Here is a 24662-nt window from a genome sequence, read left to right as displayed (position 1 = left end):
TCAATTACTGTTAAAGGAAGGATGATCTCATGATGATAGCAAGTGAATGACTGGGAATCATGGCTGGGATCTCAGATAGATTTCTCTTCTGCTATAGAGTTCCTATATGACCTGCATAAACCAACACAAATGGCAGTTGACTTGATTTCCACTTGTGTAAAATGAGGTTAATTTTAATTTACAGAGCCATCTTTTAAGAATGTGTATTTCTTTGAGCTGTTTTGATAAAAGAAACTATATAAAAAAAACTTGTATATTGCTATTTTTGTGAAGTAGGAGAAAACAAGCAGTAAAGAGGCTCATGTTCTGGGAGATGACAAGTTGACATATCTGCAATTAGTAAGTTTACACTGTCAACTTATTCTGAACAAGAAGGATTAAAAACTCTTTTTGATCTTACTTTGAGCTATCTCAAAGGTCAAGGAAGATAAATATGTAAAGCAGACTAGGATTAGTTTAGAATGGAGTGACATAAAGAAAATAATCCTTGAAACTTTAGAAGAGACTAAAATGTACCTTTTGCTGTTCCACTGCTCTTTTACTTCAAGCAGTAATGAGCATACCACCAGAAATCAGTAAATGAGTCAACAGTATCCTGAAGCAAATTAATTAGCAATTGGTACAGTATGGAAAACTGGAGCACCCTTCCAGGATTTCAGATGCATCGTTTCCTGCTGCACATGAGTGAAGAGAACACAGTCACTTTAGTAGGCATTCCTAAATGGGAATGCTCAGGCATCTGAAGATGGAATTGAGAGGAGAGAGCAAGTCTACTGTGGACACAGCTGGAGTACTGGGTAAGAAAAAAAATCCCAGTTTTCCCATTTAATATCTGGAGGGTTTTTTTTAATCACAGGGGAGCAGAACTTTATCTGAACATTTTCTTCTTGACTATAACAGGACATTGAACCAATAACTTTGCAAAAAATGGTGGAAATATATGTTAGCTCTTAGTCAGGAATTTAGCTGCAAGGAGCTACCCCCTTTTCCTTACAATTTTTATCAGTGAACATACTTTGGAGGCAGATGACTATATAAATTACTTTGTTTTCATAAAAACAATCACCTGGGAGGCAGCTTCCTTAGCCCTCATTACAAATGCCTTATATTTTAAAGCTCTTTACCAGAGCTGTCCAGGTTCACAATCTGCCTTTTCCTTCCTGATTTGGAGCAGTCATCTGATTCCTGATTGCACGTACACTATGTCCTAATTGCCAGTGTAGGAGCAATTACTCTTGCATACAGTGAATAAATGAATATTGTATTTAAACAGAAAAATTTGGATGGGAAAGCATTCTGTCAGACTGCCTGATGTTGGTGCAGTAACTTCAGAGTTATGACACTGCAGCTCAAATCCATTCTCCAGATTAGGCAAAGGTATTCTGTGTCTTCTGAGTCCTTGGTTCAGGCTTCAGTTGAAAAAGAATCATCTATGTGTTGTTTTGCACACTCCTGTCTCAGGAGAGGCAAGAAAAGGCTTGTTTTGGCAATTATGACATAGCTTCAGGATATGTTAAAGCTTTAAGTGACACAACAGTGTCTTTTTTGGGTGGTTTTTTTTTTGAGTGGTCTTTTTTTGGGTGAAAACGTCAAGTGACAATCTAGATGCATAGGGACTTTTAACTCTGTAGAATCAGGTACTTTGAAACTTCAGGTTGTCTGATGTTAACTGAACACAAAAACTGCACTGACATCTTCCTCTAAGGCATAGAAGAATTTTGAGAAGAATGAGATGTTGAAGTCCCTCCACGGATTTAGGTTCTAGTCCTAAATTTTTCCAAAAAACGTGTTATCATTTTTAATCACAGCCACTTGGTGCAATCACCTTCCTTGAGATATGCTCACCTGTGAGTTGCACAGATACTCTTGCTCTTATGTTTCTTCTTCCTAAAGAGAGTCTGCGTAATTGCATAATTAGATAAGGTCAAGCTAAAACGTACTTTTTCTTTCTTTTCCTCCTTCCGTCTCTCTCTCCAGCTCTGCAACAATACTCTAGCTCCACTGACTGATCTAAACTAGGAACTGGTGCCTCTTGGAAATGTACTTCCTTAGGAAATGTGTTCAGCTAAAATCTCTTCCAAGTACTGAGCCAAGCCCTGTTTGTGCTTGGTTTTTCTGCATGTGTTTAGTTTTTACTGACCTATTTTATGCAGATTTCCATAAGATTTCACTGTTTCACAGTTGCACCTTATTTTTACTTCATTTGTCATTGCTGATGTTATTATAGCACTAGCAAAAGAAAAACAAAGAGCAATTTCTTAGAGAAAGCAGAAATACTGATCTCTTTGAGTATTAATATGATCTTGCTAGCATGATAGGAAAACTACAGCTTGGATGTTTGTCCGCAAAATCAAACAACTTTACGAATCAGTAATTCTGAACGAGCCACTTGGCCAAAACATTCTTTTCTTCCCACTTTCTCCACTTCTGATAAAGTGAGGTCACTGGTTCATGTTCAACTAACTTGATTTCCTTGTTAGATAACACCAGCTTATCCTTGACTGCTCACAACAGCAACAGCATGGGTGTGTTGAAATGCACCAAAGTTTACATTTCTGAGGCTCATCTACATCTTCGGTTGTTCAAAATTATGCACATTGTGTTACGACATTTATTTGATGGTTTCTGAGCATAAGTACTGGCAAAAAAAAAAAAAAAAAATCCCATTTGATTATTCCTATGGCAACATTTAATACCCAGTTACCTCATTTCAATAAAAAATTCCAGCAGCTTTCAGAGGGTCAGCTTTTCTCTTCTCAGATGCTTTGAGGAAGTTGGCACAAATATTTTCTACAAGCTCCAGAAAATGAACCCAGTGTATAGAAATTGAAGTGTCTAATCTAATCTGTTGAGGGATCTGCACCACATGCATTACCCTGACATTTAAGGTCTCATAGTCAGTGACCGGTTAACCAAATCTGTCACTGTGACAGACATGTATTTCTATGTGCTGTGCCACAACTTAATCTTTCAGATGCCGTTTAGGTGAAGTATATTGTAGCACAGTGACTCGGAGTCTATAATGTCTTTAATGAAGAAATTTCCAGATTGGTATTAAAACAGATTGCTTTTGATTGCCATATTTGCAATATAGTATGGGAATCTGTCTACTAAGCTATACACAGCAGATCAGCTGTTATGACTGCATTACGCTAGTTAACGTTACAATTACTGTTATTATTATGTGTTGTTACAACCCTCCACCTCTTCCCTTTTCCCTGATACCAGAGTCTGTGACAATGACTTTCTGGCAGCGAAGGTTATTTTGGAACTGTCTGCTTAGTGACACATCTGAACTTCTAAATTATCTTTTTTGATACCTTGTGATTACGATATATCACATTGTAAATCTATGACTTAGAATGTTATCTGATATCTCTGGATGAAATAGTGAGGTATAATGCTGTTCATAACTCCAGTGTATTTATTACTTTTAATTAGCTGAGGAAGAGAAGGAATTCCTCTACCATGCTTTGATTTTTTTACCCTCTTGTTTTCTCCTGAGGTGCTGTTTGCTTGACAAGGACAATCATTTTTATGTTAAACCTGTCTCCAGCTTTCTGTGTCAGCTCTTTTCACTTGCTGCTCCAGCTTGGCCTGGCATGTGGTGTCTCATATCTGACAGGTGGGGTGGTACATGCACACATTGCCATCTATAGCTTTCTACAAAGCAGGTTTTCTCCATCAGAGAAAGCTCTCAATGTTGGGTTAACACTTAACCTTTGGTTATATACAGAGAAATGTTTCTGTAAGATGCAGACTTTGTGGACTCTTCTGAGTGATTCTAAATCCACTTGGACAGGCTGGTGGAGCACTAATGCTACTTCCAGCCACTCTGTAGCACTGGGGATGTCCAGTGGATTAGGTGCTCTCCACATTTCATCCTTCCCTTTTTTGGCATTCGGTTTTACTAACCAGCATCAGGCTTTGTTAAACTGGTGGATTTGTTTTGCTTCTAAAAGCTTTTCTGCCAGCCTTCATCTCCCCTAGCCAGTAATCCTGCCCCTTTGAAGAAGAAACCCATATGCTTTTTATGGAGAAGATGGCACTTCTGCCACCGTGACTCAGCAGTAATTACACTGCTTTTTATGCAGAGTTTATTAGGATGTTCCAAGGAAGGAGCTGTGCAAATCTAGTGCTGTAAGCTCAGCAATCCCTCCGCAGCAAGAAGGACTAAGTCATGATGATTGGGATCTTGGCAGTAGGTCCAGAAACTCATTGAGAATTGGTGTTCAAAAGTGAGTTCTTCTGACAAAGCCTACCAGCCCTCTGAAATCTAGGTTACTGTGTTCTGCGCTTCAGGCTGGAAATTTTAATGCCAGATCAATGTGGTCTGCTAATGGAATCAATAAGGCCCCTCAAAGCTTTAATATTCTGAACAAAACACACCCTCCCCCCATGTCAGCAATTACTGCCACTGATGGTGATAACACCCTTCCTGAATCTAAGTAAAAGCAGCTGAGACATTTGTGACACTTGGGGCAGACTTCACAGGAGCACTTTAAGCATTGCTTGAAAGAGGTCTTAATGCACTTAAGATATTTTGAGGTTGCAAACAACAGCATTAAATAATCACATAGGGGAGAAAGAAAGCTTGTTAAAAGCTCCTCAATTTATCAGACACAGCTTGATGCACAGACTCCCATTCTTCTGGGACAGCATGGTGTGCCACTTGATGGAAATCATGAGGAAACAGTTATATAAAAGGCTGGCTAGCAGTAAATGGAGAAAACATTTATAAAACTCTCTTAAAAAAGGAAACAATCAGCTTGATGGACCCAAACCCTTTCCATAACTTCATGCCTTGGTATCCCATGAATTACTGAAGATGCCTTCAGTCCCTTATTTCCCATAGCTGAGTTGCTTGTCCCACTTACATCACCAGGCTTAGGCTGTGTCCCTCCCACCCTGTTGTGGGGCTGCCCTGAGGGAGCCCCAGTCTGCAGCGCTCCTTGCCGTAAGGTGTGTTTGTTTTCAGCCACTCCCCTGCAAAGCTTCTGTGGTTTTGCTTGACTGGAAGCTGAGCTAAGAGCTCCCCACTGATGTCCACACAGACAGTGAGAGAAGTGCCAGGCTCAGGAGAAGGGAGAGCATGGGGCTTTGGCATCCCGGACCCAGTAACCGGCCCTTTCTTTCCTACTAATGAGTTTCCATCTGGCATAATGCTGGGAAGCAGAGGAAAATGATGAAAAGGGGGGAAAACAGTAACAGGAAAAGAAGGAAAATAAAGATGGTAAAGGGAAGAAGAAGAAGAGGGAACAGACAAAAGAGGAAGAGGAAAAGGAAGAAAAACAAAAGTGAAAAGGAAGAAAAACTGCGAAAAAAAAAAGAGAAAGAAATTGAAAGAAAACCGACAGAAAGCAGACAGAAAGAAGTGAGGTTAAAAAAAAAAAAAAAAAGGAAAGAGGAAAACGGAGAGAGGGAAGAAAAGAAAGAAAAAAACCCTTGAAAAACAGGCCTGTGCCAAGCTAGCGGCAGCAGCGGGGCAAGCCCGATGCAGCGCACGGACCAGCCTGTGCCAGCGCCCCAGCCGGTACCGCTACCGTGCCAGCGTGAGTGACAGCGCGGGAGCGGGTACGGGCCCACCGCTTCACGGGGCGCGGGGCGGGGCGGCAGGCGGGCCGGGCCGGAGGGGCGGGCACGGGGCGGTCCTGCACGCAGGCGCGGTGGGAGCCCCGGGCGCCCCACGCGGGCGCTCCTAGAGCCTTGGCGGCGGCGCCTGGCTCGGTAGTGAAGGGGGCGCGGGCCGAGGCAGGAGGGAGCCGGAGCAGCAGTAGTGTCGAGGCGCCGAGGGAGAAGGGCGGCAGCTGCCGCTGCGCTCTGCTGACCCCAGCCGCGCTTAGCCCAGCCGCGTTGCGCTCTGTCCCCTGCCCGCCCCGCTGCCATGGGGTAGGGGGCGGTGGAGGCGCGGGGGGACGCCGTCAGGCTAAGGCCGCCGGTGGAGCGGCTCCCCGCTGTGCTGGGGGAGCGAGGGGCAGCCGCGGCGGGGCTGGCGCGGAAGGCCGGGCAGGGGGGCTGCCCCGGTGCAAGCGCGGCGGCGGCGGCGGCAGGCGGAGAGATGATCGCGGAGTTGTTGAGCAGCGCCCTGGGGCTCGCCCTGTACCTCAACACCCTGGGCGCCGACTTCTGCTACGATGACAGGTAGGGCGGGGAGCGGCGGGGCCGGACGGGGGGATGGGTACTGCCCACCTGCCGGGAGCGGGGAGGCAGCCGCCCCACTCGGGGCACCGAAGGCGACGCCGGAGGGTCCCGGCTGTTCCTCCGTTTCGGGTGGCCGCGGCGGCGCCGGGGCTGTGACAGCTCCTTCGCGGGTTCGGTTTCCTCCAGCCCTTCCTTCCCAGTGAGACGGGACCGGCCGCTTTAATTTAGCGTGTCCCGGGCTGCTTTCACATGGGCGGTGGCACCGGGGCGCTCGGCCGCCTCCCGGCACCCGCCCCGCCGGGACCGAGCCCCGAGCGGGAAGTTGCTGTTCGCTGTCGGGCTCCTCCGGACGGCCGCGGGGACCGGAGCTCCTCCGCCGGTGAGCAGGGGAGCAGCCGGACTGGGCTGGGGTGGGCTCCCTACCTGCTCCTTTCCTGGATGTACCTGCCTTCAGCAGCAGTCGGGGAAGAGTCCGATCTGTGCCTTTTCCGGTGACTTAATCTTATCACAATTAAAACAGATGCATAATTAAAATGTATTAGGGAGAGCAGCGCGCCTGGCTAAACTTATTAACCGTCCTGGAGTGACTCATGCTCCATTGGAATTAACCCATCCAAAAGTGAGCACGGATTGACTTTGACAGCTTTTTACCAGCCTCCCTTCTCCTTGGGCTTCACCGGCTGCCGAAACAACCCGGCTCGGATCCTTTCCGGTGGCGGCAATCGGCCGTCCCGCCGCTTGCGGGGCGGGGGGGGGATGGCGAGGGGGAGTGCTTGAGTCCCTCTGCATGTGAGCTGTGACGGGGGCCCACCTTCGCCGCTCCTGTCTGCGGTACCGGCTAACTCCCCGAGCGGCTGTCAAACGGGGTTGGTGCTTTGGAGCCTCGCTTGTGAGAGATGGAACGCGAGGAAGCACGGGGAAGGGAGGGAGGGAGGGAGTTTGGGGGGTTGTCAGGGGTGCGTCTGAGCGGAAAAATGTTGCTGGATGAGCTGAACTTCCCGGCGCGCTGGTGGGATGCGAAAGGGTCATTTATGCCTTTGATTAGGCATTTGCCTTGGGAAATAACCTGCCTGTCCTGGAGTCAATTAGTTACTAAACTTGGAATTTTCCTTCCTTAAGTTGTATTACGGTGCACCTGCCGTGTTTAAGGGTCTGTCACAGCTTTCAGAATGCCGTCACCCTCCAGGCCCCCTTTGTTTTCGAGGGTTGCTACTATTAAACCTATTACGCTGGAAGTAAATGCCAAGTGTTAGTCGTGCTCTAGATCTCCGGCTGAGAACAGTGTCGGCTGCAGAATGTGGCGATTCAGGCTTCAGGTCATTTACATGCGCTCGAAGACTTGTGAAGCAGTTAAGTGTTTTGAGGTTTTTGTGAGTCTTCCAATTATCTACAATGATTTTTCTTAAACCTATTTTGGCATTTCAAAGCTTCATTCACAAACAGTAAAAGAAAAAATATCTTCCATTATCCTGAAATGCGGGTTCTGAGCGGGATCAATAGCCGGTAGTGAATATTTTGACACACTGACACTATTTTAAATGCTTCTTGTAGTTAGGAACTGCAGGAGTTGTGGAATATTTACATAACCCTAAGTAGCCTATGCTGCAATATTTAGGCAAAACTGGGTTGTTTAAGGACGTGCTTATAAGCCTGTGCTGCAGGCCAGTTCGAACTACTTGGTGTTATTGGTGTGAAGGTCAAGGTTAATCTTGATCTCACCTGAGTGTGCTCCAGTGCAGGTAAAACCCAGTGATATCTGAGTGTCATCTCGGGAAGAGTGGAAAAGAACCATGCACTGTATTTGCTAATACTTATACCAGACTATAAGAGGTGTTCTAAAATACTGCTTTATGTGTTTACCTCCTAACTAAATAAAGTACTTATCATCGCAGCTCAGATTTAGGCATTCACTGGTGTTCTCTGAAAGCCAGTTAATGGCACTTCTGTACGCAGGGTCATCTAATTAGGATGTTTTTCAACTACAGCACTGGAAGGGGCAAAGCAGAAATAGCTGTTGCATGCTAGTAATTGTTGAACTAGAAAGGGTTATCTATTCAAAGAAGCAGACTCTCAGACCCAAAGTGTTCTTTCAGCTGTAATCACAGAATCTCACTGCCCTGCAGGAGCTGGCTTGAAACATAGCACTAGAAAAGGAGATTGACGCTGGAACTGTAGGACACAGCCCTCCATGTAGGAGATGGATCATGGTACTAACTTTTAAGTGAATCAAGATTGTGCATTTAAGCTAGGAACCTGCAATGTTTTGTTTCAGGAGGGCAGCACATTGCCATAGCTTTTCCTGCTTCCTTTGCCATTATATTGAAATTACATCAGACTGTTCTTTTTTTAATATAGTGATCAAGCTTACTATATAAAGGGTGTCTGTAATTGCTTTCTGTATTTTTTTTTTTTTTTTTTTTATGTAGGTTGGGTAAGATTAAGTGGCATCGTAAAAACTTCTTATAACAAAATCAATTTCCCAATGGTAAAACTTAATATTTTAGCAGCAGCACGGCACCAGACCAAGGACTGTATGGACAGTGATATAACAAACTTGCTTGTAGCCATGGCTTTATGACTCTATATCAAAGGATTCAATATTTTATTTCCCACCCTTCACTCAATTAAACTGAAATTGAATGAATTTAAAGCCTGCGGAAATTGAATAAGAAAATGTATACATTCTTACTTTTCATCATTAGTCTGTCTTGCTTGTTTCAGGCTAGACAGACACGTGGCATGCACATAATCAGTGCAAACGTGATCTTTTTGATCAATTGACTTATTGATTACTTTGAATAAAAGTGACAGCCTCTAAACCCAAGAGCCAGTGTAAAGAAGAGATGCTGCTTTATTATGTTGGTTTTCTTTTTCTCTAGACCTAGAAACCACAAGTTTTTGCCACTCTATTCCCTGCTACTGTAATTCTCAGACAGCTGTAGTATTTCCTTGATACATGTGAGGATTATTAGGTGGAAATTTCCCCCCCCAACTCATATCCTCCTTGTTCATCTAGGAACAATTAATATATTTATTCCCTATTTTTGCTTATTTGTTTTATTTGAAGCTGGATGGAGTAATCCAAAAGAAGAAATGAATGTGGAAAGGGGATGGGGAGGAATATTTAGATGTTGCTTTAATGTTGCAGAGAGCTCACAAGACTTGTTAATAAAGGTTTATTTATTGCTGAGTAAAATCATCTTGGAACTGATTACAGGGTGTAGGGAGAAGTAGAGTTTGCATTCCTGTGAATGTATTGAAGATTTTCCTTGTTGCACTGCATTAAATACAGCTTTTTCCCAGATTAAGGGGGGCTAATCTCTGCACACGCATTTTGTGTTTATGCTAATACCTACCAGCATTACAAGAGGGAAACCCATTGCTTCAATTAGGCTTACACATCTGCGTAATTATTTTTCCCTGCCACTTAATATCCCCCCCAAAAGTAGGCAATTTGACCTGTGGGTGCCATGCACTGAAGTTGTAGTCCTTTGTGTGACCTGTGCTAAATAAGATGGGTCACTGCCAGTTTGTAGCTGGAGTGTGGAAGATTTAGTGCTCTGTGTATCTGAGGTCATATGTTGCTACAGAGAATATGTCAAAAGCAACTAATCCATTGAGGTGTTCCTTTCTTTTCTCAAATGTCAGAAGCAAGGCATATTTTAAGGAGAGAATTGGTAGGAATCTTTAACCTTGAATGATGTATTTTCTCTGTGGCACATTGATGAAATTGGTGCTCTGGAAGATATAAACGTATTTGTCTAATCTCTGTAAGGACTGTTCTGTGAGATTTGCTAGCACTGTTCAACTTTCTCTAGCTTGTGCTGCATTTTATTTAGCAGGCCTGAATGGGGCAGCCTTGCTGATTGTAGAAAATCTCCAGCAGACTTGTTTCTAAGTTACAGGGTAATATTGCAAGCTGTGTTGAAGAAATCCTAATAAATGCCTTCACCCTGTAGTGTCAGACTTGCATCATTTAAAACCAGGCTGAGCCCATATGCATTCGACAGTACCTCTGTTGGGTCTGCCACATGAGATTTAATCTAGCAAGTGACCCAGATACGTGCACTAGAAGAACAAGTATAAGTACACTGGGGAAAATTACTTGCCATCTGTCTCCTTGTTGTGTGCATATATTTGATTATTAATTTATATCTGCAATTTTTTTTATGGCCGCTTTTTGTCATGTAGTTTCAATTCTTCAGCTCCAAGTACACCTCTCCAGTAGTTTTCAGTAGCTTCAGTTTGCAGTTGTCTGCAGTCATTTGAGTTACGGTAGCAAGGCTGGTGGTTGGAAAAAGTGGAGAGATGGGGACTTGTACGCTTTCTCTGTGGTGTCTTCCCTTTGTCACTCCTGTTTTTCCACTGAAAATAGTTTCTTCTGCATGCTAATTTCAAACTACCATAAGGATAATTTGTTTGTGAATCAGGGACTTTAACATGTTGATAAAGAACAGCATAACCCAGAGAAGATGCCTGAGTAACAGGGGCCATATAGTTTTCAGGTACTGTATTGTAGTATCAACAAAGTGAACCAATAACTGGTTATCTAATGGGGTGAACCTGGCATGGCAATGTTCTATTAATATGATACCAGTTCTGTTTTTAAATAATCTATAAATATATGTGGCTTTTGTTTCTGAAAGCGTTGCTGCATAAAATATTGTGCTGAAGGAAAGACTGTGATCAAAATGTGAAATCTTAGTTTCATCAGGATAGTGGTTTTGTTTCTTTTTTTTTTTTCTCAGTGGAGATGCTGTAGTATAGAATTTTTTGGAAGCAAAAGAGAAATTATGTCCCTGTAGGCTTTATTTTAAGATTCTTGTGCATATATAGCATTAAACCATGTCACTTCTGGTAACTGGTTCTGGGAATAAATTCATGACTGTTAGCAGACGGAGAGGCTCCCTGAGTCACCGACAGGATGCGCCTCATCTGCAGGAAGTTCATCCAGCATACAATGGAGTTACAAATTCATATGATCCACTTTCTTCAGCATCTCCCATATGTATTCCAGCTGCACTTCTGAATTCTCTCCGTTTGCCAGAGTGAAAGTTGCTCAAAAGGCTCAGAATTCTCTCATCTCAATTTAACCATCTGATAGCTGCAAGAGTGATGAATTAGGGCTCCTTTGCCTCTCTCATCTGGAAGTTTGCCCTTCCCTCGTTGTTGGCTTCTGGGATTTTTTTTTCTTTCTTTTTTTCTTTTCTTTTTTTTTTTTTTTTCTTTCTTTTAAAGTGGGAGATTGTTCTGTGAGCAGGTTGTTTAAATCGGGGTGGCAGTAGGATTTCATTTTACTTCTTCTAGATCAGGTTCTTGAGCTGTATTCCTGTAGTCTCAGGATAGTCTTCTAGACTTGAGATATTTGTGTTATTGCTTGCACAGGTGGTCCCTCTCCAGTAAGAGGGAGAAGGGTGTAAATCCTGTAATTTCTTTCCCAGTTTCACTCTCTGCAGAACTCCATACTAAACCATTTTTCCATGAAGGCTAGCCCATTGCTGGATAAAACTGAAAGAGCCAGAGGAAATTGGTTTTTGGAATTGCACCCTAAATATTCCTTAACGTGTTGACTCTACTGTTACTTCAGGACAGTTGAAATATCTTGCGGGCCTATGAATGTCTCGTAACAGTCATCTTCAAAGGCAGTGGTGTGCGCTTTGGCTCTGTCTTTGGAGGATGCTTCAGTCTAGCACAAGGTTGCTGCTCTTTGAATATGACAGCTCATTGTGAAACAAAGAAGCGTGCTGTATCACCAGAGCAGCAGATGAGGATCAAGTAATCTGTCAATCTCTCTTTCACTTCAAGGAAAAAGAAAATCAGTAAATCAAACCAAGTCAAGCTGATGAAACTTGGCCACCAAACCTCCATAAGCAGGGATGGCTAGTTGATATGCTCTGATGCTTTGCCACCCCTAGCTGTTCCTGGCTTTGTTAAGCTTCAAAAGGGTGAAAAAATAAAAGTGGCTTTCTCAAATAGTAGGAATACTTGAATACTTGCGTTCCTTACTATGAATTTCTGTGGTAGCCTTTTTTTTTCTGGCTTCATGAGAATTTTTGAGAATAGTGAAAGGTTTCAGTTGGAGGTAAATAATGTTTATTTGCTGTCTTCCTATCCCTTCTTTCCTTTGTCTCTTAATTCTTTTTAATTGCTGTTTTAAGAGAAAATTATACTTTCAGTGTAAGCCATTTTGTCTTTTATATCTTAATTCTTTTGATATTTTCTTTGAAGTGGTGTATTCAAATAGCTCATATCCATGCTTCAAAACCTGTTAAAATCAGGATAGCCTCTCAAAACACACATAGATGTCTATGCTATATACATCACTATAGTAAACAGAATAGTGGATTTTTTTGTTGTATGCCTAAAACTTGAGACCAAGTGTTTGTTTGGCATCTGTCTTGCAGCAGAGAGCAGAGCAGATTTCCCATTAGTCTGCCACAAAGGCTCCTTAATTTATTTGTGGAGGGTCACAGTTGACTGCCTCAGAGCACTTCCTTCTCTCTAGGAGTTAAGCACATTGGCCTTAGCAGCACTCTTGGTCCCAGCTGGCCCATGAAGCCAGAGACTGACAGGTAACTCAATGAGGATTTTCCACATGATGGTACAAAGCATTACTGCTCAATGACTGGACTAGTCTGTGGCATCCCCTATTATTCACCAGCCTGTCAGTAGACCGAAAAACCCCACCCTGACCTCTGACCTGTGGTTCAAAGAAGGACAGGTTTTTTTTCTGAATTTAGTATTCAGATGGCTTGGGTTTTTCTGAACTTAGCATTACTCTGGGCTATTTTGCTAATGAGGAATTGTATGATTTTAACTCCTATGTGCTTTAGTCAGCTAGTCCAGTATTGGTTCAGGGGAACAAGATAGCAATTGGTAGCAGAACTATTGTTGTAAAGACTTTGCCAGTGCCTTGTGTACTTAAATCCCCAAAAAAGTACTTGAACTCTTGAAGCAGGGTCACTTTTCAGTGACCAAAATTGTCATGGAAACAAACCCACCCAGCAGCAGCCTAAACTGTTCCTAGATCTCTGTCCTGTCGTCTTTTCCTACTGCTCTGGCTTTTTACATGTAACAATTAATAACTGATCCTGGGCCCAGGAATCATGCTCCAGTGTGCCATTTCCCCGTCACTGCTGCAGAATGACCTGTGCCCTATGCTTAGGGTACATTTCTGGTATGAAACTAGTCTTTGAACCCTCTCAAACACCTAAATAAAAGATATATATATATATATATATGCATATATATACTGCAAGTGTTTGTCTGCAGTCCCAACTTAGAGACAGCATTTAACTTCTGTACATAGCATTTCCAATTGCTTGGCTACTTGCTCTTGGTAAGTATGACTTCACTTCTTAATTGCTTTACTGAGAATTTTCTCTCCCTCTAATGCAAGGGAATGTAACTTGGAGTTGGATGCAGCAGTGCCTGGCTGATAAGTGCGTAGGCTTCTAACATCCTAGAGCAGCAGGAGTGCCTTTACAGCATTAGCCTCCAACTTCTATACGGGAATATTTCTCACTTGATGCTGTTTAAAATAGCTCTTAGGTTCTACCCAGTAACTGTTTGTCGTGGTTTAAGCCAGTCGGCAAGTCAGCCACGCAGTTTCTACTCCCCCTCACCCCCCACCTCAGAGGGATGGGGAGGAGAATCGAAAGAATGTAACTCCCACGGGTTGAGATAAAAACAGTCCAGTAACTAAGGTATAACACAAATCACTACTGCTGCCACCAATAATAATAATGATAAGGGAAATAACAAGGGAAGAGAATACGATACCGCCCGCTGAAAATGAGCCCGACAGAGGAGAGCGCGTGCCCTTCCGGGTAACTGGCCTTTACCTCCCCAGGCATGACATGCTGTGGTATGGAATACGTCTTTGGCTAGTTTGGGTCGGGTGTCCTGTCCCTGCTTCCTCCTGGCTTCCCCTCCTCCCTGGCAGAGCATGAGACTCACAAAGTCCTTGGTCAGGGTAAACATTCTGACCAGCAACTGAAAACATTGGCTTTATCAGTATTATTCCCAGGCGGAAAGTCAAAACCACAGCACTGCACCAGCTACTAAGAAGGAGAAAAAGTGAGTGCTGCTGCTGAACCCAGGACAGTATCCACCCCTTATTCCAGACCATTCACGTCATGCTCAGATCCCACACTTTCAATATACCCTCACTCTCATCTCAGTGCACTGTTATCTTAGTGCATGGATCAATTCCTATAAAGCTGCTGAGTCCATCCGGTCCCTGATGTTGGGCTCCATCTCTTGTAACAGTCTTTCAGGGCAGGAGAGGCTGTGTGCAGTGTTGGATCGTTGCCTGCTGATGCTGATTGTTCCTTTACTGCAAAACTCGTCTGGTTCTATCAAAGTTCATTCTCTGTTGAGATGATGGTTGGAGGGAAGTCAGGGCTGGTGCCCTGAAGACTTCTAGTTGATGGGCTATAAAAGTATTACATAGCAGGCAACAGCATACAATTGAGTTCATTGGCTGTTTTCCCCTAAAATCAAATCCCCTTGAGGTATGCATCAGACTACCCCATCTTCCCGCATTACCCACCAAGTATATCCGGGTCCCTGAGCAAAAGCAATCCCACGAGTGGGTTTGCCTTTACCTCCCAGTCAGGCTGATCTCAGCCTCCAGTACAGTCAACTCTTGGGATCCTCCTGTCACTCCAGAAATATAGATGGGTTCCACCCCTTGACAGCTTGACGGCATCAGGGTACACTGTGCACCGGTATCTACGAGAGCTTTATACTTCTGTGGGACTGATGTGCCAGGCCATCTGACCCACACAGTCCAGTAAATCCAATTGTCCCCTACCTCCACCTGGCTGGAGGCAGGGCCCCTCTAACAGTCATCACAACGTTGGACACCTAAGTCGTGTAGAAAGGGATTATTCTTCGTTATCACAGGAGCTGGAGTAAAATCAGCTCTTCCGCTCCATTTGGGAACCTGCTCACCAGAGACTGAAGCCGCAGCTCTCATGGGATGATCAGCCTTGACCCTTGTTCCTATTTTCAATTCACGCACCCGTTCCTCCAAAGCTGAAGTAGGTTTTCCATCCCACTTCGTCATGTCTTCTCCATGATCCCGCAGGTAAAACCATAGGGTGGCCCGTGGTGTATGCCTTCTATATCTTCTCTCTCGAACAATAGGACATCTTTTGTTAACAGCTGAGACGTGTGTTGGTACACGTGAGGAGCTGGATAAATCAGATAGATCGTCCCTCAATTGTCTGACATCCTGGGACAGTTTTTCCACAGCTGAGATGATGGAAGGGGTGAGATTGTCTTTGAACTCTCGGAGTTTATGAATCATTTCATCCACTGTTAGTGGCATTGTCATTCCAGGTTACTGTTGCCGATGAATGGGCATATGATGATGGTGCATTCCAGGTAAGTTTTCGCCACATGGGTCGTGTACATTCGACTTCATCTGGGTCTATGGGTATATCTCCGTTATTCGGTTTGGTGTGATAGATCATCTCTACGATGGCTGATGCCCCCAGAGACTGGATGCCTTTGTCTAAAGTAGTCCACTTGGCCGAACGACTCATAACATCATCCTTGTATGGAAGCCTTTCTTTCACAGCTGCCAGGAGCTGCCTCCAAAGACTGAGGGACTTTATTCAGGCCACGATAGTCTACTGTTAGTCTCCACTCTCCGTTAGGCTTTCGCACTGGCCATATGGGAAGCTGGTAATTGTTATTTACTTTGATGAAAAACCCAGGACTTATGAGTTCCTGTGTATGAGTAAAGCACTAAGAAATACTCTTCCACTGAAAATAGTTTCTGTAAGTTTGTTTGCAGTGCTTTTAGGGTGATGGAATTACTCTGTGGAAAAAATCCCCAAGGCATAGAATGTTGTCCATTATAATGATCCTGAAGAGCTAACAGTGGTACCAGGAAAATAAACCTGTATATACATAGGGGTCAGCCAAACCTCTTATTGTGGAGTATCACAAATAAAACCAAGCCCCATGACTTCATCCAAATTCCAACAGGAGATGAAAGACTTCATGATGAGACAAGCATCTGTGTACTGAAGCTGCCTCTAGAAGGTAGGCAGAGGTAGTCTGCCGCATTTTCATTTAACCACTAAATATTCAGTGTGTGGCTGGTCTCTGTTTTGGACCCATGTGTCTCATGGTGATTCCTGTGCTTGCCTTCCAGTCTGGAGTGTTTCCCTGAGGTGTGCTTTAGCACACTTGGAGTTCAAGCTGCTCTAAGTGCTGTAAGTGAGGATGTGAGTTGTGCAATTGAAGTTATTTATATATGCGTGTCTGTCTATTTGACAGGCTTTTAGTAGTCACTTTGAGAGATGCAGGTGACTGGATTAAAAAATAATAGGTTATCATCTTTGGAGTCAGCATGGGGAGACCTAGAACTCCTCATCCAGGATAAATTTATTTTCTGCAAATGACCGACTCGTTCCACATCACTACCGTGAAACCTTGAAATGATGAAACCCTCCAAAAATCAGTCACTTCTGGGACTTTGGTGTCTTCGAGTCTTTTGTGCGTGTATGATTTGATTTCATAATTTTCAGAATGTTTTTGATGGTGGCCTTTTGAGAAGGCACAGGAGGATCTCACTGTTTAATGTGCAAAGCAGCACATTAAGTGCTACACTTAAAAATCTGCTTTTTAAAGCACACAGTGTCTGTGCCTTCAAGGCAGTTTAGTACTATGTTGGTTCTCTTCTGCAGGTTGATCATGTTGGTGCTTTTAGCCTTTATGTGATATTGTAAGCACGATGCTAACATGGGAGTGTTCTTGATTTCGTTTTACACCCTGACAACATCCCTGGGTCAGGATCAGTTATATTTGGCTGGGTCGTTTATTTGAGTGGACTTGTCCTGGGCTACTACTGAGAAAGGGATTAGGTCCAGTTGGAAATTAAGTTGCCTCTGGCCATTAGAGTAGCTTTTCTAATCCCAAATAACACTGGGTATTTTTCTTACCAAAGTGGAAGGAGCCCACACTGACTTGAGTGTGACTCTGTGGGTGGAAGAATCCACTTGTAGCTGTTGTTCTGTAGGCTATGAGCCTTCTGGTATATACTCTTTTTTATGCTTCATATGCTTTTTAAAAATAGATTTTTTTTTTCTTTCAAATAAAAAGATATTTGAAGGAACATTTAGGCTTGTCATATCCTCTCATGTCCAACAGATTTGTGAAGATGAAGGTACTATCATGGCTCCTTTATTACTTGATACTGCATTTGATTTGACTGCTTAGTGTAGCAACAGTGTTGATTGTTTTAATCATTTTAATAAGAAGATAAAGAAATTAGGCTCAGAAGTGAGGCAGGATCTTCAGCCTTATTTTGTGTGTTGTACATCAGCCCTCTAGATAAATCTAAAATTTATATATTGGATTAAGCCTCTCTGCGCTGGCCTGGCTGTCCTTGTTGGTAGCATAATTTCATCAGTGAATCATCTTGGGCAACTCTGCAATAATTTGTGAAGCTTTGCTTGGAATTTTGGTTTGTGAATCTCTGGTAAAGTTGCTCCCGTTCTGCCACCCTTCCTTTTGCCTTCCATGCTTCCTCCCAACTCCTGAAAGTTCCTGGGAAGGTACTTCTAGGTGTGGTATGCATCTACCTGTGTATTTCCATGCTGCAAAACCTTGAATTATAACAAGAATTTTTTGGTAATAAATGCCATGAATCTTCAGTGTATGTGCTTCATTTTCTTCAAACAATTTCAGTTGTACTTGAGGAAACTTCAAAAGTTTTCTTTTTTCCTTTTTTTTTTTTTTTTATGAGGACAAGCAGTATTAGTCTTGCAAAATAATTGCTAGTTGCAGAAGAAAGTTTTCAGTTGTTTAATTAATTACTTGTAATTAAACTTCTGATCTTTTACATTTTTGTAATTAAAGCAGAAGAGAACTTGGGCTTTTTAAAAGCACTTTGATCTGGATTAAGCTTCCAGGTAAAAAAATCATGTTTTCCATAAAAAAAAAAAAATCTAAAAATTAAATGCTGTATGGCTGTATAAATAAAGCTTGCTGAAAGAAAAAGTACTAAAGAGAATGATAAAAAAATTTAATCAAATAAAATAGCAATTTTGTATATAGAAGCTTTCATTTTGTAGCACAAACAGTTCTTTATAGCTTTTTTGTAACACCAATATAGTGGAATAAATATTCTATTTGTGTGAAAAGACGTAGCTGCATGTTCTATTCCATTTCACAGTACATTACTCATCTCTTTTTATGTAAATAACTTGGCTTGTTAAAAATGTTAGTATTTCTCTTTAGTAAACATCACACTTCTGGAGATTTCTCAAGGTGCACATTTTTAGACGACAGAAGACTTAAGTATGAGGAAAGGCCACAATGAAGATGGTTCCTCATGTTGCTGGCCTCATGCTAAAAAAGCAAAACCCAAGCTGGATCACCCTGGAGTGCCATCTATGCTGCTGTTTGCTGCCGGTCATATTCATGCTCTTCCTGGCATCTGAAATGACAGCAGAAAGCAGCTCTGCACCAGTGCTGCGTAGCTTCAGCTAGTGTTACAGAGATGGTTGTGGGGATGTGGCACATGGAGCATCGCTGGCAGGTGGAGTCAGAGATGAAAGCTCTCTCCACCCGAGTGGACCTGGGACTGCATGTATGTGTGTGCCCCAAGCTACCCTGCAAGTCATTACATCTCTTACTGCTGCTGCTTCCTTTGTCGTTCCTGCCAGAAATGCAAACTCTTGGCAGCCAAAACAGCATCTTTAGTAGGTCTGTGGCAGCGTGGTGTTGGTGCAGCATGGCTCGAGCCTTGATAAAGGCATCTGGAGATTTTAAAATGATGGCTTTCTTTAAAATGATTTCCTTTCTTCTTAAAGAAAGGAAGTTTAATGGAAAATACTTTATATACTCACCCCTTTCCATAGAATTGCTAGATGCATAGATGCTGTTTAGCCAGGGCATGTTGGCCATGGTTTCTCTTGAGTCTTAGAATCATAGAATAGTTAGGGTTGGAAAGGACCTTAAGATCATCTAGTTCCAGCCCCCCTGCCATGGGCAGGGACACCTCACACTAAACCATGTCACCCAAGGCTCTGTCCAACCTGGCCTTGAACACCGCCAAGGATGGAGCATTCACAACCTCTCTGGGCAACTCATTCCAGTGCCTCACCAGCAGTCTTCTGCTGTAACAGTGTACTTCTTTATTTTAATAAAACAAAGACTCTCTAATTCTGTTTCAATTAATGTTGAATGAGCAGGTTTGTATGTGGTCAAAGCAGAACCCTGAATTACCCTGGTTTATCGTGGACTTTGGTACTTGAAGCTTTATGCCTGGCTGATACAGGGTTAAAAGCAAAAGGAAAGGATTGAATATCCAGGGAGCAGGAAGCTAGTGGGTCTTCTGGAATTTAGAGCTTCTAGTTCCTGACAAAGAAGCTAATGTAAGGATTTTATTAAAAAGTTGATGTTTATAAGTAAACAAAACTGATCTCTTGAGATACAGTTAAACCTGTGAGAGATTTTGCAGGAAACTTCTCTAGGGGACAGCTCACTCTTTCTTTTTGTTTTCCCCTAAATATTCCAATTGCAATCCATGTGTGCAATCCTTTCTGAAAACAATTAAAGACCGTCTTGTATAGGGGCTCTGAGAGTGCCTGATGAGATGAGGAAAGGATCCTAGAAAGAAGAAAGGCCTTAAGGAATATTGGCTTTCACTTGGTTGTGTGCTGCATATGTAATCTCTTAGCTTATAATAGTATTAATATTTGGAATTTTCTCTATTGAAAAAATTATAAAAATGACTGTATAGGCATACCTGTAGTGTAGTGGACCTGTATGTCCATCTGACACAAAGCTAAGTGCTCAATCTACTGTAATTCTGAGCTGTTAACTTGATATGTATGGAAATCAGCAGGTTTTGCAGGAAAAGAGAATGTTTGCTGCTCTTTACGCAGCTCTGGATCTCTGGGCTCCTTGGGGATAGTGTTGGAGAAAGAGTCTTATCTAAGCATGAAAATTGGATAGTACAGGACTGCAGGTACCATGGTGATGAGCGTGATGTACGTATCTTGAAAGGCTCTGATGCAGTAGCTTGAAGCTAGGATCCACCCTGTTATGCACAGTTTCCAGAGATCACATGCTGTGTGCAGTATTTAAATCTACCAGCTTGGTTCTGTGCTTGGCTTGTTCTGAACATCCTGCAGACTGAAATTCGTATATTTTGTTGAGACTCCCTGTTTTGTAGCTTATTGTAGGCAGGGAATTTCAGTTTATGTTCACACTGTGCTAATTGTTAATGATGTGAAAAACTCTATGAGCTTATTTTACAGCAAAAAGATTTAAAACTCATTTTCTTACTACTGAATCCTAACATTATGGTACTGTTTTCTGAATAAGTAAAATTACTTTAAAGCATGAAAATAAAGAACTAAGACACAGGTAAGTGTAAGTATGGAAAAGAATAAAAAGTATTAATGCCTATGCCTTGTTTTTTCTGTAAATATTTAAGGAAAAATATAAATGATGTAGATGAGAATTTTCAATAATGGATGGGATAAAAATCAGTTTGAAATTTAATTTCCTTCTGGTCTAGTGTAATTTAAACAATTCTTCTTGAAGGTATAAACTGCATGGGCTATTAGTGTGGGCAAGGGTGCAGGGACATCTGTTCATTGTGTAGCACAGTGGGAGTGATGGCTGAATGTTTTTGCTTCAGCAAGGGCACTAAGAGCACTTTATTTTGCATACCTCTTTCAAGATAAGAAATTGTGGGGAAACATCTGTGTGTGCACTGTGAAAATTAGCACTATATATGCTGCTATAAGTGGTTAGTGAGTGGAGAGTATTTGTTTTCCATCCTCATTTTTCGTGGACTAAAATCCTATATAAAATCTATGCGGTAGTAGAGCACAGCCCTGTTAAGGAAGATCAGATATGGTGGTAATTCTTGGCATGAACCTGAAATGATACCAGTTAGTGCTTTGCCAAGAGTAAATGAGCACACTTGTAGAATAAACTTCTCAAGGAATATTGCTTATCATGCTGTATTTTGTATTGTAATATGCAAAAGAACCCTGTTCATAACAAGGTGGTTGCATTTAATATGTATATTTAATTGCATATATAATAACAGACATAATTTTCCATCTTATCTATATTTGCATGTTGTCTTGTTTGTACCAGCAATGCAGGTCATGGAGGGAGTGAAGGGATGGACCCTGCAATCAGTGGATCTTCCAGCAGAGTGATTAAATTAGTATCAGATTATGCCCACAGGAGTTTCTAAGCTCATAAATACAGTAAGCAGTATGGTAATCAGAAAATTCAGGTTGTTTTTTGTATTAATTTGTCTAGTAGTTTTTCAGAATTTCTGTACAGCAGGAACTTCCACAGTTTTACTTTCTGTAGCAAAGGATCTCTGTTGACTTTCCAATTTCTGAGTTTTCTTTTTTTCTTCCTGCTGAAGGTTAGAAGTTAGGTGCTTGGGTCACCTTACACTAACCATGTTAAAACTAAATGAGGAAGCTAGCTCAGAGATTATATTTCAGCTATTGCTTCAGGAACTGACTAAACCTTGATTTAATTGAATTCAGTTTAGATTGGTTGAATATTGCTGCGGTTGTAATTAAGGAAAGAAAACTGTGGCTTACTAATCACTAATCTGTTTTTCTGTATGTCTTTTGTACCTAGATGAAATTTATTCTTTTTTGTAGTACAAATGAACTCTCCAGCTAAGCAAAATCAGTGTTTGTGCCTAGATGATGGAGCATCAACTATTTCATGCTTATTGGAATGGAAAAAACTAGCAGATTAGAGAGTATGAATAGCTTGGTTAGTAATATCCAAAAGGGAGGAAAAATATAACCTAATAATCTGCTTTATTGATGATCTGTTTATTGTGTCCTAACTTGGTCAAGATAAAAGCAAATCATTCTGTAGGTCGTGTAACATGCCGGTAAGAGATAAAATGGCAGTGTATGCCTTGGCTTTGCTGCTGAGACTTCATTTCACAAACACTTGGGCATGTGTTCAGCTTTTCAGATGTAAATAGTCCCATTAGATGAAATCTGGGTCCAAACGGAGTCAATGGTAAAACCTGTGGCAATTTAAATAAGGCTAGAATTTCATGAATGAGTTCAGTGAGACTACTTGTATACATAAAGTTAAACACATGGCTAAGTGTTTGCAGGATAGAGGGCCTGCAAGGATATGAAAATAAGACCCTTGCGGTGCAATTTGAAGTCTGTCCTGTCTTGCTGTTGCATGACAGAGAGCCACATTGAGGAAGTACATGAACCTTTTGGGCATAAACAAACACGGAGTATATAAAACATCATAAATAACTACAATTCTTAAAATGCTTGGTTGGTCCTAAATAATGAAGCAGTGAAAATCTTTATGGGCTGTGCTTGTTCTTGTAATATATTTTTATTTTATATATTTTGGCACAAATGCATAAAGGAATTAGTATCATTATTATGTTTCGATATTCAGAAGAACTTAGTAGCAGTAGATGCTTTCTTTTGGAAGGGGGAGGCAAAACAGAAGTTACAGGCTATCCCTCTCCCCTCAGTCACAGCAGTCCTGCAGTATTTGATAATTATGTCAACTGTTGTAATCATCATGTATATTAATCACTTAATTTCATACCACGCTTGGTAAAGAAACACCGTGGGTATTACCATAACTGTGACGGTTCTCACCATCTGAGGCTCCAGATGTTTCACTGGTTTGCAAATTTGGTTTGGAGCTGCATGTGCAGCAAAACAACTGTCATATACGCTAATAGATCTTTCTCTTTGTCCAGAACATCTTTGCAGAGCCTAGTTTCACATTTCTTGGCAAGAAATATTATTTGAATGACTGCCCTCTTAATCCTGTGAGATTTAGATAAGTGCAATTTTCCAGGTTTTTGAGGGAGTCCTAATTTACATTTCATAACACACACACATGCGCACGAGCAGTTAGCATGAAGTCTTATGGCAGCCTGACAGTCCTTTGTCCCTGTGGAAACAATTACACAAAAATGCATGTGCAAATAGCGATATGGGGTGTCCTTTGTGTGTGCTCACCTGTTTTACCTGTAGCATACTGAAAAGCTGCAGCCTTATTTAATTCTTACTTAAATTCTTATTTAAAATCGACCTGCTCTGTTGTACAATGAACTTGCTTAAAGAGAGAAACACTGAGGGCTTAAGCAAATAATAGCCACTATTCATTCTTTTAAATTACTTCATTTTGGCATACTGTTGAGGCTATTTTTTCCTCTGTGCATGGCTCTAAATAAAAGGAACATGACCCCCACGATGAGGTTAGACTTAGGCTGCAAACTTTCCTGTTATCTTTTGTCTCTCTCATTATATGTGGATGCAGAACCTTGTCTTTTCTCCAAGTTGGGGACTGATATTGCCGATGTGTTTGGAGAATACAGGAGAACATGCCAGCTCCATTATCCTGCTGATTGTGCGGTCCAGTTGTTGCTGGGGAAATAGACTGGGAAGACTTGGTGTAGTGAGCAAGCACAAAAAAATGTAAAGCTGCAAGGCAGTAGTAGGAGGTTCAGCACTGGTACAAAGCTCCTCTCCTCAGCTGTTGTGTGCACAGATGTCAGGGGCAAATACTTCTTCACTTACCAGTGTTTGTTTTTTTTTAAATGTTTTTGTCTGTTAAGATGCTGATGCAGTTCCATCCACTTCAGTTACATTATCCCACTGGGTTGGGAGTGGTACTTTAGGCTGCTTTCAGGAGCACTTGAGATTTTTTGCCCCAGGGAGCTTTTGGGCTGAAAGGTGCTAGCAGAGAATGCATGGAAAAGAGGCAGTGAATGGAAGAGGCATGGTATGCATAGTGGTCCTGTATGCTAGAGACTGTGTTGTGTTTGCAGGTGCAAGGACGATCTAAATGTTACGGTGACAGTGAAGGAAAGTCTGGAGAAAGAAGACAGAAGGCATAACAGGGCAGGGTGAAATGAGATGTAACCCTTAGTGACTCTTAGGTGCGTGTGATGCAGAAGATCCAAATCCAATACACAAACTGGGAGAAAAATTACTCTCAGCCTGTGAATGCTGCTACTGTGTTTTCTGAAAGAGAAATTATCCTTAGACTTTGGCAGTCCCAACTGTGTCTGTTGTGAGCCACGCTGGGTCAAACTGCTTAAGCCAAGGATGTGTGCCTCACGGAAATCTGAGATAGATGACACCAACATCAGCACAGCCAACAGCTCTGAAAGGGGTGACCATTAGTAGTGTAAATGGGGATAAGCAATCTGTGTTGATAATCTGGTCACAGGGTACCAGGGAAGCTTGTCTAGAGAGGTCTCGGTGGCTTTCACTCCTGTCTTTCACGAGTTTTCAGCTTGCTTTTCTAACCTGTTCTCTCTCCATCTCCCTGGGTGGTTTTCTTCTCTCATGTTTCCTACAGTGGAAAGCCAATAAAACATATACAGAAAACAGACACTGGAACCAAAGTAGGAAAAATGAGCAATGCCTTAGTTAATACAGTTAGGCCCATTCAAGGAGAAAGACACAATACGTACTAAAAAAGAGATAAATTGTTTGGGAAAG

The 24662-nt window shown here is 42.1% G+C and overlaps 1 protein-coding gene across 1 annotated transcript in view; it reads left to right on the top strand.

Annotated features, from left to right (window-relative positions):
- Positions 1-6058: 6058 nt before the first annotated feature.
- TMTC2 (transmembrane O-mannosyltransferase targeting cadherins 2) overlaps positions 6059-24662 on the top strand; it is a gene marked incomplete at both ends in the record, with an annotated part of 256298 nt that continues 237694 nt past the window's right edge. The window contains one exon of the mRNA XM_080638943.1: positions 6059-6141. Coding sequence (XP_080495069.1) covers positions 6059-6141 — 83 coding nt within the window. The remainder of the gene's footprint in view (positions 6142-24662) is intronic.

Source organism: Psittacula echo (assembly GCF_963264785.1).
Source record: "Psittacula echo genome assembly, chromosome: 1".
In the NCBI taxonomy this organism is placed as follows: Eukaryota; Metazoa; Chordata; class Aves; order Psittaciformes; family Psittacidae; genus Psittacula; species Psittacula echo.
This window is presented reverse-complemented; position numbering and strand designations above follow the sequence as displayed.